Source organism: Choloepus didactylus, chromosome 5 (assembly GCF_015220235.1).
Source record: "Choloepus didactylus isolate mChoDid1 chromosome 5, mChoDid1.pri, whole genome shotgun sequence".
NCBI lineage: Eukaryota > Metazoa > Chordata > Mammalia > Pilosa > Megalonychidae > Choloepus > Choloepus didactylus.
The window spans coordinates 46971898-46988859 of record NC_051311.1 but is presented as its reverse complement, the minus strand read 5'-3'; the positions used below and the strand labels follow the sequence as shown (position 1 = coordinate 46988859).

The window sequence follows — 16962 nt, the reverse complement described above, 5'->3', positions numbered from 1 at the left end:
TTCTTGTTTATTTACAAAAATATATATGTATATTTATATATATTTATATATTAAACCCTCCTCCCCACTCCCTCCCCATAATTACCCTTTGACTTCTCCCCCTACCTCCCTACTTAATACCAAAAGGATCCCAAGATCCAGAGGCAAGTTCCTCCCAGAAGGATGGGCAGGAGCAGCACCGACGGCCTATGACTGGTAGGTTAAGGGAAGGGGCATGATGTGTGACCAGGCCCCATCTGTGCTCCCTGAGGAGAGAGTGGGGTGAGGGCAGGGCTCAGGTGGTGTCATTCCCTGCAGGTAGCCACTCAGTCCTTGAATCCCTGAATACTGCAAAGAATGCGCTTCTGGTGTCCTGGCAGCGTAATCCCCATCTGCGTCAGGTCTCTGGGGGCAAGGAAAGGGTGTGAGTCTGTGGGGTCAAAGCCCAGAAGCCCTCTCTTTCCCATCCCGCCCCTGGGGGAGCCAGGTGCTTACTCGGCAGTCAGCTCCAGCACACACTCCATGGTGTCCAGCCCGGCTGAGCGGAAGTGTAGAATATAGCGTTTCATTCGTATGGACTCAAGCCACTCAGAGACACTGCGATAGGGGATCCCATCTGAGCCACTCAGGCTGGGCAGGCGGAGGGTCACCCTGTGGGATATGGGGCTGTGTCACACGGGACGTGCTCAGCCCTCTGAGCAGTCGGCATTCAAGTTGGGTCTCTGAGCATGGAGATTATCTAGGACTTTGTGGATTAGCCTGGCCATTGTCTGTGAACCCATTTCCTGGCCTGTTTCCTGGTATGCTAGCTCACAGGCTGACAATCCTGCTAATTGGTAGGACCTAGGGAAAGTGGCAGCCCAGGAAGTCCCAACAGATTAGTATCACCAGCCCATCACCCACTGGGAGGGGCCAGCTCTAGGCGACCATGGGGGACTGGTGAAGACCTTAAAGTATCAACTAACCCAGCTCAGAGGAAGCTGAAGGCAGAGAGAACAGAGGCCCTGGCAGCTTTGGACGGTCCTGCCCTTCTTTCAGGGTGGCCATTTGAGTTCTGGGAGCAGCCCTTGCTTGCCACCTTCAACCTCGGCTGTTATTCTTGCACTCTGACACCCACAATACAATGAGTGTTCCTGTACTCAAACTAGCCAGAGCCAAAACCCATTAGCAAAGTAAATCTGCCGGGGGAAAAATATCCAACATTCCAGAAAGATTAGCACATGCAGTCTCCAGTGTACAAGGGAGTTATGTTCCAAAAGATAGTTTCGAAAGTTGGAACTTGGACCACATTTTCTCATAGAAACAAGGTTATATATGGTGGTTTGTTACAGAGGTCAGCACACCAGGGCTGGTTTACCCGATAAAGGACTCCAAGTTCAGCCTTGGCCTTCTCTCCCACCTTCCCTCCTCTGCCAGTTCATTCTCCACATTCTGGCAGTGATTTTGGTAAAATGCAATTCTGACCATGTCACTCACTCCCATGGATGGTTTTTAAAACTGGTCCTCTCTCTACTCAGGATAAAATCCTAACTTCTCAGCGGTGCTGGTCCTCTTTACCCTGATCCCTGCTGTCTCTCCAGCTTTGTCTCCAGCCGCTGCCCCCGAACTGGATGCTGCTGTCATCCTGCACTATTTACAATCTGCTGGCCCTCAGCTCCCAAACCACAATTGCTACTTGATCTGGGAACCTTCCCAGATCCGTCAAGGCTGCACTTTCCCTTTTTATAACACATACCCCACTGTCCAGCATTTGCCTGTTTACCTGTATTCCCCACCCCAATTCAATCAGCCAAGCTCCTTAGAGCAGATGTCAGGTCTTAAGCATTTCTGAATCTGTCCAGGACAGGGCTTGGCCCACAGTAGGTTCTCCAGTTTGTTTGAATAAATGAGACTTTCTTCCATATGCAGGCATATTTCTGCAGGGAAGAGTCCCCAGTCCAGGCCACAGAAAGTCTCCCTAGAGACGTGGCTCTGGCAGAAGTATAACACAGTGGGACAAGCAAGGTTAGCTCCAGGGAGGGCCCCTGGTAAGGCAGCCTGAGAGGGAAAGGATAGAGATCCAGCCCAGGAGAAGTTGGAGATTTTGGGCCTGGCCAGGTTTTCTGCAAACGCGGGTAACTGAAAGCTGACCTCTTCAAGTAGTATCTTTAAAAATCCTCCTTGTGCTTTCTGTGCTTCATGTGTCTCAGTGTGTTTGCTTCCTAATCTTCTATCAGACTAGGAGCTAACAAGGGTGGGACCACATCTCCAACAGGGTGGACTCTCCCCGAGGGCAAGGACCATGGTTCTGCCACATACACTGGACTCTGTCCAGGACTCTGGAAGCCCTGTGCTCAGAGGATGTGGTTGAATGCCCATTTCCATTCTCCCAAATCTGATCTGTGAATTCTCTTGCCCTCCCCCAGCATGGTTACCTGGGATCGAAGTTGGCAATGGTCCGGAGGGAGTGGGGGTTGGTAAGCAATTGCTCCAACTGTGCCTGCAGCTGGTGGAAGTGGGGCCGATGGGCACGGTCATAGGCCCAGCAGTTCTTCATGAGTTCGTATAGAGGGGCAGGGCAGTCCACGGGAGGGGGCAGCCGGTACCCATCCTCAATGCTCTTCATTACCTGCAGGCAGGGAACAGGGAAGGGATGCCTCAGGATAGGAAGCTAACCTGGCTGCCGGTGAAAACCTATGTTCACACAAGATCATTGCAATTGAGCGTTTAGTCAGTCCTGAGCAGGTGTGGGTAGTAAAGAGAACAGGGTGAGAAATGAAGGGGATCAGAGAATATAGGAGTGAAGAAACATGCCACGTTAGGATGAAGAAATAAGGATATTTGCAGGAAAGGGCCCTAGGAGGACTTTGGGAGGAGATGAGGGAAAGTAGCAGTGCAAGTAAGGGATGACATGGGGAGCAATATCCTGGGTTTACCTCCTGATTGCTCATTTCCCCATAGGGCTTGTCACCAAAGCTCAGCACCTCCCACATCACAATCCCAAAGCTCCAAACATCACTGGCAGTGGTAAAGATCCGGTGGGCAATGGCTTCAGGGGCTGTCCAACGGATGGGGATCTTTCCTCCCTAAAAGGGCATGTGGAACAGAAAGGGCATGGAGGTGGGTAAAAAGATAAACACACGGGAAGGGGTTAGCAAGTTAATGTGTCCTCATGAGCATGAGTTCTTGTAGTTGTGCATATGTGACTGCATGCATGGCATGTAATTGTGCGTGTGTGTGTGTGTGTACACAGTGTGTAGATGCAGGGATCTAACCTGAGTTTCGTAGGTGCCATCAAAATTGTCCAGGAGGCGGGTCAGGCCAAAGTCAGAAACCTTGCAGCACAGGTTCTGACTCACCAAGATGTTCCTGGCGGCCAGGTCCCGGTGGACATAACTTTGGTCACTGAGGTAGCTCATGCCAGATGCTATGCCCTGCAGCATGGCCACCAGCTGCCCAGCCACCAGCTGGTCCTCCTGCTCCTGCAGCAGGATGAGCGCGGTGGCTTAGGTGATGGGAAGTGCCTCTTCTTCCCAGACCAGGAGCCAATGACCAAGGCTCTGTAGCACACCCCCTTCCCAGCCAGTCCTCCTGCCCTCCTCACCCTCAGGAAGGCATCCAGGGCTCCGTTGTCCATAAACTCTGTGATGATCATGATGGGCTTTCCTGAGACACAGAGCATACATCCTCATGGCAGCCTCCACCCCATCTGTCCCCAAAACCAGACTTCCTGCCCTTGGCAGCACACCCTCCCTCTGCTTCTGGTGATCTTGCCCCCTCCTTTCTGCAGCACCCCCACCCCCACCCCCACCGCACAAGCTCTCAGAGACCACTGCTCATACTCTTTGTGACAACGCCTTCCAGATGCAGAATGTGTGGGTGGTTGAACTGGCCCATGATCGTTGCCTCTCGAAGGAAGTTCCACCACTGACCATCTGGAGATGTGTCTTTCAAGGTCTTAATGGCCACAGTCTTGCAGTCCTGGCTGGGGAGCCTTAACGTCCCTCGATAGACTTCCCCAAACTCTCCTGGGTGGAAGGGAAACAGGGTCATGCCCCAGTGCACTTTCAAGCTCCTCCAAGAGGACAGCCAGTGATACCTTCCGGTCCTCCAGTTCCCTCTTGTTCTCTGTGGAGGATCAGAGAAACCCTTCCTGGGACAGGTCTTGGGCTGTCCTTCCTGGGGAGAAGAGGCAGGAATCTGGAATAGGAGTGACGCTCTGTAACTCGCACACCGCTCTGTCCCAGTGTTGACACAGTTCTTACTGAACTTGCAGTAGGTGCGCAGTAAACATTTGGTGCGTAGTCATTGTGCAGGGGTGCCAGGGCATGTGCACGAAGGGCAGGGCGGTCCAGGGCCAGGGCAGAAGTGACTGGGCAGACTGATCACTGCCGCCTCTCTTCCACGAGCTCCTCCAGTCACAGCTCGGCCGGCTTGGCTGTACAACTGGCAAGGACACTGCCAACCTTTGTTCTCTGCTCAGCTCCATTTCCTATGGTGACCCAAGGGACCAGGGCAGTCCAAGGACACTGGGCCCCTGGTGGGGTGGAAGGTAGGGCAAAGGACTCTGAATTTCCCCACATTTGGGAAACACCTGAGAACAGCCTGAGCCTTGGCACATCAACACCTTTATTAACAAAGAAACTTAATAACCACAGAAGCAAACCATGTAGGAGGCAGGGGTTGCTCCAGGATCCCAGATAAGGGGGTTATAACATGAACACAACAGTTAAGAGAGTATACAGAGGAGACCAGGGAATGAACTCATCTGGGAACTCTTGGGTTGGAGAAGGCAGCCAGCTGGGCTCCACAGGGAAGGGATGGCAGGCTAGAAGGAAGGGGCCTGCTGGTAGCTGTGTGTTGCCACACAGAGGGGACTGGTCAAGGGTGCAAATCAGGACTCACCTTCCCCAATGACAGTGCCCACCATCAGCCAGGCTGGATCTAGCTCCTGGGTGAAGTCCAGGGCCCCCTGGGCAGGGTCCTCGTAGGCCTGGAGGTCCACATAAGGCTTCAGCCAGAGCTTATCCTCTGTGGGGAGAGCAGGCAGGGCTTAGCCACAGAACTCCGGAGCTCAGGAGTATTGGGAGGGAAGGAACAAGGGCCAGTAGTAGACACCTAGCTCCAGGTTCCATACTACTCTCTCCGTGAGGTGACTCCAATTTTGGCTGTTGGGGAAAGGTCTCTACCCTCAAGCCTCCACTTCCTAGCCTTTGTCCCTCCGGTCTAGGCTCAAAGTTCCTGTGTCCTCACTTCCTAATGTCTAGAGTAGTGGGGCAGAACACAGACTGGAAAAGTGCTCTCCCCCACTTTCCCCTGTCGCTGCCTGGAACCTGGAGTGAGTTACCTGGTCTTCCCATTGCTCACTGACCCACTTTAAATTCCTTGTCCTTCCTCCTCACCCCTGATCCCCATGCTCCTCCAATCATTCACACCTCATTCACATACTCGGACAAAGCATTCCCACCCTCACTGCTTGGATGGACCTCTGACCCCTCCTCTTGCGGGGCACCTAATGAAGTGACAAGCACGAAGCCCACATGTCTAAAGGAGCCCACAGGACAATCCCCCTCCTGCCCAGCTCCAGTCCCCAGAGTAGGCCAGCTAGGATGGGGAAAGCTGTCCAGAGCCCAATGACGGTACAGTAGCACCAACAGGTAACAGATAATTACATCAGAGCCACAAGGGGCTATCAGTACAAAGTTAATTAAACCAAGTTAATTAGGTAGCAAACCATAAGAGCCTTAGGGACAATGAACCCCGTACACACCTCCAGAATTGGCCTTGCCAGTGTGGGTCCCTTGGTCCCTTCTCCACTGCCCCCACACCAGCACAGGTGCTCCTGACTCACCTCGGTCCACATGGGTGGCGCAATCACGCTGCCTCTGCTGCCGTTGCCGCTGAGATCGCCTGTAGGGGGTCGGGGGACCAGCTCCTTCAGGGTCCCAGGCCCACCTGAGAGGCCCTTTGCGATGATCCTGCATCCTGGAGACCCCGAGCTCTGGCTGAATTTTCTCCAGAGACAACAGGGTGCGGGAGTGTAGGATGGGTATGGGACATGAGCTTTTACCAAAGGGGAGGTGAGGGTCATTGGGGCTTTATGTAGGAGCTTATGACTGGGCAAAGGGACCTGGAATGGGGATGGGAAGGGGGCAGGAGGCCTGACAGCTGGCACCTTGAACGGAAGACAAAAATCCCGAGCAGCAGAGCTACACCAAGCAGCACTCCAAAGACGATGGCTACAATCTCTCCTCCAGTCAGGCCCCTGGAAACTGGAGGCACATGGGCTGAGCTAAGTCCAGGGGAGTTGAAAGTCCATGGGCATAAAATGGCAGGCCATTGGGTATATACCCAAGGTGAGTTGGCTCAGTGGGTCTGTTATGTATGCGTCGCTCGTGTGGGTGAGGGGTGTGCAAGTGTATGCGAGTGAGGGAGAGAGCATGTGGGAAGGGCCCTTGCACAGCGACCACTCAGCCTGGGACTGCCTGTGGACGAGCGCTAAACTGAGGGGTAAGATTTGACAGGACACAGGCTGGCAGATGAGGATGTGTGTCTGAGCTCACTCCCAGGAGGGGGCTTGGTGTGAGTCTGCATGGGCTCTACTCCTGAAGCAGCTTCTGTGTGTGTGTGTGTGTGTGTGCGCGCACACATGTGCCTTTGTGTCACTGTCCAGAAGAGGGGCTGAGATGCCTCAGTGGGATGGCAGAAATGTGTGTGATTGGGGCAGGATGCAGGGTGGCTCACCTGGTGGGCTGGTTCGAAACTCATGGTCAGGGGAGAAAGGTCCGGGGCCCAGTGGGGTCAACATTCGCACTCTGACGATGTACGTGGTGTCTGGCTGCAGTTCGGTCAGCAAGACCCTGGGTTCTAGAACCTTCTGGTGCCTTTCTTCATCCTGTAGATGGGACTTGTGTTAACTGGGTCATGTCAAGCCCCACTTGCGTGGATATGACAGGCAGTCTTGGGAACAGAGAATGGTCAAGACAGCTCTTTGTTCTTGTTCTGAGAAAGCCATGCAGTTTCCTTTAATAATAGTCTTTTCCACATCCCACACCCCAGGCTAGGACTGTTAGGGTGTGTCCAGGCTTGGATACCAGAGACTGTTTCTTAGTAGCCTCCTGACCTGGTTCAGCACATGGAGCTCGTAGCTCAGGTTGCCCTCGGGAATGCGAAGCCGAGACCCTGCCCAGGTCAGCTCCAGCTGCCGTGGTTCTTTTTTCACCAGTCTCAGAGATAGGCCTGATAACAACTCTGGGAGTTGGGAGGGTAAAAGTTGGATTTGGAAGGAAAGAGGAAATAAGTAGCTTTTCAATAGCCTTCTGCCCATCAATTTGTCCGCATGGACCTTAAGCCCTTTTCGTTTCTTCCAGGTCCCTGTCCCAGCCCTCCCCAGATCCCCTCACCTGCATGCCCCATGCTGATGCTGAGTGAGGCACTGGCATGGCTGGAGGTGCCCAGCCCTGACACTCCATTTCGGGCTTCGATGTTAAAGGTATAGTTGGCATAAGGTTCAAGGCCGTTGACACACACAGAAAGCACAGTGAGCCCACTGTCCCCTGGAGAGAAGTACACACTTCCCCCACAGGGCTGGCAAGGGCCCCCGTCCAGGGCTGCTCCCCGACACTGGGAACACCCCACACTGTATCTGACATCCTGGCGTCCTCCCATATCTGCTGGGGGTTCCCAACGCAGGGACAGCTGAGTTCCCGAAATGGAGAAGCTCAGGTTTCGGGGGGCTGAGGGAGAACCTGTGGGCAAATAGGAGCCATCAGTAAGAGCCAACTTCATTTTCACCCAAGCTGCTGACCACTGCCTCCCACCATCCCAATTCCTGAATGTCTGAAGTCCTCTGAAGGCCTTGTGGGATACTGTATTCCCATTGAGGCTTAACCACAGCTCTGCATTCTTCTAGGGAGGGCTGGGGAACAGGGGAGGAGCTGTTTCTGACACCTCAAACAGTTCCTAATATCTGAAAAACTCCAGAAAATTCTGACCCTGACAAGGGCTCAAGAAAGGTCTGACACCTCCTCGCAGACAGCCAGGCCCCAACCCATTGGACTCACGTGTGCATGCCACCTGGGGGCCCTCCCCAGGGGCTCTGTAGTAGCTGTTCTCACAGGTACAGACGGTGGACCCCTCAGACTCGGCTGTGCTGTGTTGGGGACACTTGTGACAATGGGGTGGGTCCGTGTCAGCCCGGTAGGAGCCGCTAGGGCAGGCTGAAGAGAAAATGCAGCAAAGCGATGGGTTTTCAATTTTCTACAGGCAGAATGACCTCAACCCCCGCCCCAATCCCATGTATCTGAAACATCCCCACATATGTAGCCCGAGGTCTCCTGGGCACCCAATTTTTGAAAACCACTGACATGGAGCACTGGGCTCCTTCCCTACCTTTGGTGCCCCACAGAACCTTTCCGTCGGTGGATCCCCTATAGGCTATCACACACCTCCTCCAAATCCCTTTCCTTACCCAGGCATCCCTCGCTGCCCTCCTCGTAGCCAGGCTGGCAGTGGCATCGCCCCACGGGCACCAACCATTCACCATTGGGGCTGCAGTGCATGCGGGGCTCTCCTGCGGGGCCAGGGCTGGCATGGGCATAGGGCACGCAGGTCCCTGCCACTTCCACCAACCCACCGGGTCCTGGGAGAGTGTCAGGGAATTGGGCCAATCCATGTACAGTCTCAGGGCAGCGCTGGTAGAAAACACGCACGGACACCAGGGCCACACAGGCACCAGGGTTGTGGAAAGCGAGGTAGAGGCCGCGGCGGGTCAGGCGGCCCAACGAGCAGCGCTCCACATTCAGTTTAACTGCACCTGATGCAAGGTCTCGAATGGTGAAGCTCTGGTCTGCGGCCACTGTAGTCACCTGGGAAGAAGATGGGGAGCAAGGGCAAAGTCGTGCTTCATGCTCATGTACCAAAAACAATTGTTTGCTTACTACTTTGCAATTCCCAAAACTATGAACCGACGGCTTGCTATGTGTGAGGTATTGGGCCAAGCATTTTTTGTGCATTATGTTATTCAATCCTTGTACTAATCCTACAAGTAGGATGGATTATCATCTCCATTTATCAGATGAGCAAACTAAGACTAAGAGAAGTTAAAAACCTTGCAGCTACTAAGTGATGAGGCTGGCATGGGAACCCAGGCAGCGGGACAATCCAGTCCATATTATTTCCGCTATTCTGAGGTTTTCCAACTTCAGTGCCAAAGAGGGTGATTAGCTATAAAGTGTGTCATAACTGATTTATTACTAATAAACATTGCAAAATTTTCTCTTTGGAAAAAGATGAAAACACACATATAATAATACTGTCTCCCTCTTTTTGCATTCCAGTAGGCATTCTTGAATAGAAAAGACAGAGATGGTGTTAGAGATAGCCTGCAGGGAGTTGCATCACTTACTACAAAACTAGACACACTCATGGGAGTGTGTAGCACATGAACTTCAAGAGTACCGACAGAAAAAGTCTGAATCACTCTGGACTACACTTCCCTGCTTCCACCATGGCATGCTATTACCACAATGGATCCTTGTACAAACCTCTAAAATAGATATGGCAGGCACTATCATTATCTCCATTTAATGACAAGGAACCAAAGCTCAGAAAGGTTAACTGATGCATCCAAAGTTGGGACACAGCAGAAATTATATTCAAATCCAACCCTTCTGATTTCTAGTCCCACATTCTATGCCTAGACTCTCTTCCTATTTCTGCCACACTCTTTTTTCTTAGCTGAGCAGGCTCCTGGGTAAGGAGTCAGGCTTGGATCAGAATCAGGACCGGAATGGCATTGAGGGGAAGCAGCACCTTTTGGAACAAGGACCTGCGGAGCTGGATGCCCACATCCTGGTCACTCTCCATGTACAGAAGGTTGAAGGTCTCCTTGCAGCCCGGACGCCCTGTGCCCCCAGGGAAACTCTTGCAGTCGCGTACAGTGAACTGCAGCTCCACGTGGACACGGGATGCCTCCTCCCCCCGGTAGATCCAATTGGAGCGAAGCCAGTGGTCACTGTCTCCACCTTCTTGCAGGGGGCAGTCCTGGTACATGTATAGAGGTGTCCCGTTCATTAGCTGCTGCACCTCACTCCACTGGGAGAGGAGAGTCAGAGTCAGGGACAGGGTCATCAACTGTTCCCCAAACCGTCATTTTTTAGAGCTGAAGTAGAGGAAGCAGTGACAGAGCCCCCCAGGTTCATGCTATTTGTCCTGCCCTCTCCTCTCCCCTTGGCCCCAGGACAAGAGGTTAAGCATTTAGGGTCCCGGGATTTATTTGGAAATAAAATGGCCAAGACAACACCTCCTTATATCCCCAGTCAGCCCAAGTCCCCCTAAATTAACTCACTCCAACTGAGAAAGCACGAGCACCAATTTTTAACTATCTCATTGGCAGGGCTGTTTGGTACCCCAAGGTCAGACTTCTGTAGCAAAAGCCCATTCACAAAACCCTTCTGCCTATTTGTTCAGAGAAGAGGAGACTTATGTCCAATACAAAAGCCTCCAAGCTTTTGGAAGGCAAGAAAAGTCACAGAACTCTTCTGTTGAAGGGAACCCACTCTAACATTCCTTACAGTATGAACTTTATCAAAATCAACAATTGCTGAAGTTGGCTGGACTCCTAGACATCATCCATTCCATCCCTCTTAATTTCTATTACATTAAAATATATGTTTTTTAAACTTAGTGAAAACAAGGGCTAACATTAACACAGTGCTCACCATGGGCCAGTCACTGTTCCAAGCAGTTTCCATGAAGGCACAGAGAGGTTAAGTGACTTGCCCATGGCACTCAGCTGTTAAGGGACTAAGGCACTCTAGCTTGAATTTATGCCCTTAATCATTATGCCTCTTAGTGTTTATTATAAAGCATTGGGGAATAAAGACTCTCTATATAATAAAAAGTGAAAGCCACCGCTTCCTTTCACTCCCGTTCCAGAGAAAGTCACTGTGAATAATTTGGAGTAAAACTTTCCAGATCATTCTCAATGCTTCCAGATTTTAATGTTTCTGTGTTGTTTTTAATATAAATGAGCACATATAAAAAAAGTAATCTACTTTTTTTTCAACAAATAAGCCTTTGAAGGATGTTCACATGAGTATATGTAGATCTATATTATTATTTTTAATAATTCTTAAAACAGTATTTCACTGTATGGATGTACCATAATTCATTTAACCATTCACCTATTGTTGGACACTTAGGTAGTTTCTAATTTTTTTTTAAAGGTAAACTGTACAGATTTCTGTAGAACTACTTTATCAAAGGCAGACATATAAATTTTATAAGATATTGGCAAATGGTCCCCCAAAAAGGCTTTTATTACTTTACACTTCCATCAACAACGCATGAGAAGAGTGCACATTTTCTCAAAACCTCACCAACACTGGATATTAAAGATCTTTTTATTTTTACAAAACAAAGCTTCTTACCTTTTTAATTTACATTTCTTTGAGTAGGAGGCTGCACCTGGTTTTCTGTTGTTCATTGGTCATTCGTATTTTTATGCAATTATCTGTTCATAACTTTTGCCCAATATTCTATCTTTTGATTATTCCTTTGGATGATTTTTTTTTCATGTTATAGAAATTACATGTTATAGAAATTTTGTTTAGAAAGGTATGTTTCAAATATTTTCTCTCAGTCTGTCACAGGCCACTTATTTTTGTTAATGGTATCTTTCATGTTGACATACATTTTAAATTTTTACATGACATCTATAGCCTTTTCCTTTATGATTCCTGGGTTTGGTGTTTTGCTTGGAAAGCTCACCCATCCCAAGATTATTAAGAACTTCTCATATATTTTCTCTTAGTATTTTTGTAGGTTTGGTTTTAGGTTTAGACTTTCAATTTCCTTAGAATTTATTTTTGTGTATAGTGTGGAGATGTAATTTTACTTTTCCTTTTTAATTATGGACATCCAAGTGTCAATTTATTGACTTGTCCATATTTTCCACATTGATTTACAATTCCAATTTTATCACTCACTAAAATCTCATGTATGTGGGTCTGGTTTGTTCTATTGACCTGAGTATTCTTGTGCAGGGCCACACATTTTAATTATAGTTGATGGATAGCATGTTCTGATATCTGATAGGAGGGCTCTCCCATTTCATTATTCTTCCAGATGAACTGAAGAAAGAGGCTTTCAAAATTCTATAAAATATCCCGTTGATATTTTGGTTGTTACTCTCTTAATTTTTAGAGAGGAGACTGGGGTCCTCGGAAAGTTCACTTGCCCAAGAAGCAAGTCTCCTGACTTTTACATCACTATAATTCAGGGGCTTTCATCATTACAACCTGTCAGCTCTGGGAAAAGGCAGGAAAAGGCACTACTAAGAATTTGGGGTGGGGTGGGGCAGGGGCAGAAATATAAGCTACTGAAAGGCACATTTTCTGCATTAAGTTCGAGAATTCAAAGATCAGGCTCAGGCAAGGGGTGTCTGAAAGGCAATGAGGCTGGAATGACAAAAGGCACCTGGGCCTGTTGCTAAGAGGAAGCTGTAATGAGGAAGCCCAAGTGCAGACATGGGATGGGGCGGTCAGGTGGGTAGAGTGGTGGTTGGTTGGTTAATGTGCAGTTCATTAGCCAGATTGCCACAGCCGCAGCTGGAGCCAGGAAAAGCAGATGTTCCCAGCTGTAATTCGCCTCTTCTAGTTCCAACAGTGACAGACTGGGGAGAACCAGTTACCCAAGATCGGCAATAAGGACCTTTTCACTTATCACTCGGGTGCTGCTGGCTGCTACATAGATACATTGTGGGGAGCCTGGACCTGAATGTGTGGCTGTGTATATGTAGAAAAGATGGAAAGAAGGAAAGGGGGAGGGTAGATAGTGTGCGTGTGTGACTGCTGGCTGTTTTCTGGCCCTCCTAGAACAAGGATGTTTAAAGTTGAGCTGAGAGAGGGACCTTGCTTCCACTCCAGCCCAATTATGTAAGAGTTATTTGGGTGCAGGTGGCAGGGGTACCATAAGAACCCATGGGAGCCAGCAGATGGACCTGCAGCCATCGCTGTGGGGTGATTAGCTGGTTTATGGGATGAGGCGCCTATTAGGGCTGGTCTAATCCCGGATTTTCCAAGCAGCTCCTCCTGTAGGATACATTATGGTTTAGTCTATTAACTCTAATTACAGGCCACTCCGTGGGAGAGCAGAGACTGGAGCCTGGAATCGAGGACTCAGAGGGAAAGAAAGCATGTTACCCCAACTCCAGATATAGAGGCTGAATTGAGGTCTCAATTACTGGAATTCCAAGAGAATGGGGCCCAGGACCAGAGGGGTGAGAGGCCTGAGGCCAGAATCCTAGAGGCTTAGGCAACTGGGGCAGCCTTCAGTGGTTCCGTGGCTAGCAGTGCTGACTACAGAGATGTGCTCTCTGCACTGGGACCCGTGAATGCTCTCTGGGACCCACCCCACCTCCTACCTATGCTCACTGGGCCTTAGAAATATTAAAGGAAGGAAGGGGCTTGGAGCAGGCTGCTGCATCCTCAGATAGGCTCTAACAGCTGGAAATGCAAGGTGTGCATGGAGCCTAGTGTGGAGGAATGGAGTATGCACCAAAGCTAGGGTCCATATAGTCACAGCTTTTAACCTTGGAAGGAGTCAAAAACCCTTTGAAAACTTTGATGAAAGCTTTGGCTCATCTCCTCAGAAAAAAATACTCAGATTCTAAAATGTTCACAATTTAGAATATAATTTTACAGGGTCCCCTGATCCTCTGAAACTCATCCATGCAGTTCCTTTAGGGATGGATGAACCTCAGATTGAGCACATTTTTCTGGTGCTTCTGTCCATCCCCAAGCAAGGCATTGGTCAGCCCTAAACCACCACGGGCAAGGCTCATTTCCTCCCTGGGCAGTGTGGGCTCAGGGCCTCCAGTTCTCACAAGTATTCACCCTGCCCTCTCTGAGGTAGGGAGGGAGTGGAGCCAGGCCACTGAAGCCTTCCCCATGGGGTGAAGTCTAGAATGCCCCCCTCCCCCATGTCTCATTCAGGAGGTTCTGACTCAGCCTCTGTGCACCACCCCCCCAATGCTGCCTCCCGGAGGAGACACTTCCAGTTTTTCCTGCTCTTTTCTCTGTTCCTCCACCCACCTCTCCACCCCATTTCCCATTGGCCTTAAGCAGTGAGCCTTCCTAGGTCCTTCTGTCCCCTGACACTTACCCCTTCCTCTGGGGGATCCAACAGCCAGCCCAGCTCTTCCTGTGCTGTGCTTGTGTCCATCAGGATGACTGGAGGTGGGGAGAAAAGGGGCCTGTCACCTCTGGGGAGGGGGAAGGACCTCTGGGGTAGGAGCCCCTTGTGCCACCCCGTTTCTTCATTCTGGGTCCCCACTTCCAGTCTGCAGCATCCTGTTCCTAACAACTGTGACTTCCTGAGGCTTAGGGGAGGAAAATGGCCCAGTAATGAGGAGAGAAGAGCTCCAGGAATTGTTTTCTGTCTTCCTTCAGAGTGTGTGAAGGGGAGGAAGGCAGAGTGGGGCGAGGATTGGAGAGCTCAGCCTTTGAAAGTCAATGCAGGAACCATTAGGAAGAGCACCCAAAGATGCATGCCCCTCATTCACCTGGGGGTGGTGAGGCCCAGGGGAACCCATCGGCTGCAGAACTGGAATGGGTTGAGAGGTGGGAGAGAAGCGCAAACTTTGGGAGTCGTGAGTGGAGGAGCAGTTGGAGAGAGGACCTCTGAAAGCTGTTTCTGAGTGGGCAGGCTCACTTCCACTCTTCAGAGGGCCTGCTTTGGCCTGGGAGTGGGGATGCGGAGTGGGGTACCAGGCACAGCTCAGACTCTGGGAAGTGGGACTAGTAGAGCCAGTGGGGGTGTGCAAGCCTTCACTTGTAAGGTTTCACCTCTGCATCCAGGGAACCCCTGGACACCAACTCCTAACCTTCCCCAGGGAGTGGGTTCCTGTGCCACCCGGCCAAGGCTGGCATAAGGTAACTTCTCATCTCCGTGCTCAGAGGGTTCAGATCTCTGGGTTGGGCACCTGGGCCCGGCACTGCCCAGGAATGAAGGGTCCCAGCGATTGCTGGGATAGGGTAGTCCCGACGCTGCTTCCTCTCAGGGCTCAGAGGCTCACTCCCCACTCCCACCCAGGCACAAACTGCTGGTCAGCAGCGGCCGGGGTGACTCACCCGGGAAAGCAGCCGGTTGGGGTTAAAGACCAAAGATTGGCCTGGCCAGTCGATGGCCTGGCGGCCGGGGCAAAGCCGGAGAGCTGGAGAGGGGCGCGAGGGGGAGGACCTCCTCAGGAATGCCCGCTCGTGGAGCAAGGTGGCTGCCGGGCCGCGGGGGAGGGCTGGGAGGGGGTGGGTGGTCGGTACCTTCCTTGGCGCGCGCCCCCGGGAGCAGCGGGGCGTAGAGCAGCAGCAGCAGCCCGAGCCCCAGGGGCCAGCGCCGTTCCATGGCGCCGGGCCGGGACCTGGGACCGCGGCCCGGACTGGGCCAGGTCGCCAGGGACTGGGCGAGCTGGGCTGGCCGCGCGGAGGCGGGGGGCGGGGCCAGCGCCGGGGGCGGAGCCCGGCCTCACCTGCTTCACCTTCTTAAAGGGATAGTAGGGCCGGAAGGAAACTTGTTAGACAGGTAATCAACTTCAAAAACCGGAGGCATCTTGACCGGAATGAGGCTGTGGGCGCCCCCTAGTGGGTGGAACTAGGAATTGACTAAACAGTCCTAATACTAATGCTACCCCCAACTCAATCTTGATCAAGCCTTTAACCCAATTCTACTTCTGATTTGAACCACACCCTTGTATTCTTCCCTTTCCCTCTCAACGCGGCCTAGCACTGTAATAAACACTGCCGAAAGCAGACACGTCCTGATCCTCCAGAAGAGGAGGTTTAGATAACCGTGATACAAGGTGGTGCGCAACCCTTAGAAAAACACTCTGGGAAAGTTAGAAGAGGAAGCAAGCCCAGCCAGCGGGGCACATTAGGTGAGTCGTCAGGGAGTAGTTGGTGTGACCTGGGTTTTCAGTGGCAGAGATTGGGAAAGGCGTGAGCAAGTGCCTGAAGGCAGGGAGCCCCAAGGTGCTCCCAGGGAGTGGTGAATGGACCTGTTTGACTGCTGGGGCTCAGGGTTTGTCTAGGGAGCCAGGGCAGAAAGGTAGGTGTGGGTGGGAGCGCGGAAGGTCTCGGTAAACATGGTAAAGGGGCTTGAAACTTACCATGCACTGTACAGAGCAGACCACGAGGACTTGCTAAAGGGTTTCAGATAGAGGTAGTGGAGAAGGAGGAGGGTACATACAGCCTCCTTTGGGCTTATCTAGTGACAACAAGCCACGAGCTTTTCCACCTCTCTGCAGACTGCCTTAAATTATATTTAATAATGCATATTAAGCTCTGAAAGCATAAAAGAAGAGTAAGGCAGTTCCTGACCTAAACAAGCAATTAGTCTGAGGAGTGGTGGGGGCTGGGCCATGAAGCAAGCACACAAATGACTAAAGAGGACAAAAGTGGGCCCCAGTAGAGATGCACACCCCCTGCTAGAATGGCTCAAAGGGGTGTGATGGCATACCACTGAAGACAGGCAGCGAGTTCCACTCCTAATGCCCCTCCTTCCTGCACCCTTTCCTGGCTCCATCCATTTGGGTGAATCATTCTTGGTTTTTCTATCATTTAAATTGTTGCATGTTTCAGTCACTGTGGGGGAAGGGAGATGGTGAGTTATAGGTGCTTATTTTATTTTCAAAACTTAATACTTCTCAGGTCTTTACTTTTTGAACAGATAACTATAAGAAAAAATATGGCCCATAATTTCCTGCCTCAGACTATCCTTGTTAATATAAATAAATACTTGTAATCCATGCACACTGGTTGGAAATTTATGTCGAATGGAAAGAAACAAAATGAAAAGTAAAATCCTCCCTCCTCCCATCTCCATCCGGAAAGTTAACCGTGTTTCTTGTGATGCCTTCCAGGATTTTTTTCCCTGTTCACACACTATCATATGCTTCCTCTTTCCTCTCTCTCCCCCACTTCCACACACATGCATGCTTTAAAATTT

General features: G+C 50.9%; 1 protein-coding gene across 3 annotated transcripts; it reads right to left on the bottom strand.

Moving 5' to 3' along the window:
- Nucleotide 1: 1 nt before the first annotated feature.
- On the bottom strand, nucleotides 2-15429 carry EPHA1 (EPH receptor A1). 3 transcript variants are annotated; one of them, XM_037835949.1, is made up of 19 exons: nucleotides 15282-15429; nucleotides 14125-14192; nucleotides 9772-10053; nucleotides 8774-8825; nucleotides 8429-8530; nucleotides 8022-8177; nucleotides 7362-7706; nucleotides 7082-7209; nucleotides 6703-6853; nucleotides 6134-6230; nucleotides 5810-5868; nucleotides 4864-4989; nucleotides 3801-3986; nucleotides 3563-3624; nucleotides 3234-3440; nucleotides 2895-3044; nucleotides 2394-2587; nucleotides 475-630; nucleotides 2-384 (listed from the first exon to the last, which is right to left on the bottom strand). In XM_037835949.1, exons 1-19 carry the CDS (start codon nucleotides 15361-15363, stop codon nucleotides 306-308), a joined length of 2682 nt encoding a protein of 893 aa, XP_037691877.1. In that variant the 5' UTR covers nucleotides 15364-15429; the 3' UTR covers nucleotides 2-305. The 3 variants fall into 3 exon arrangements, with proteins under 3 accessions (XP_037691877.1, XP_037691875.1, XP_037691876.1); XM_037835947.1 differs by having other exon boundaries at nucleotides 8429-8825; XM_037835948.1 differs by lacking the exon at nucleotides 15282-15429 and adding an exon at nucleotides 15093-15220 and having other exon boundaries at nucleotides 8429-8825.
- Between the last annotated feature and the right edge of the window lie 1533 nt (nucleotides 15430-16962).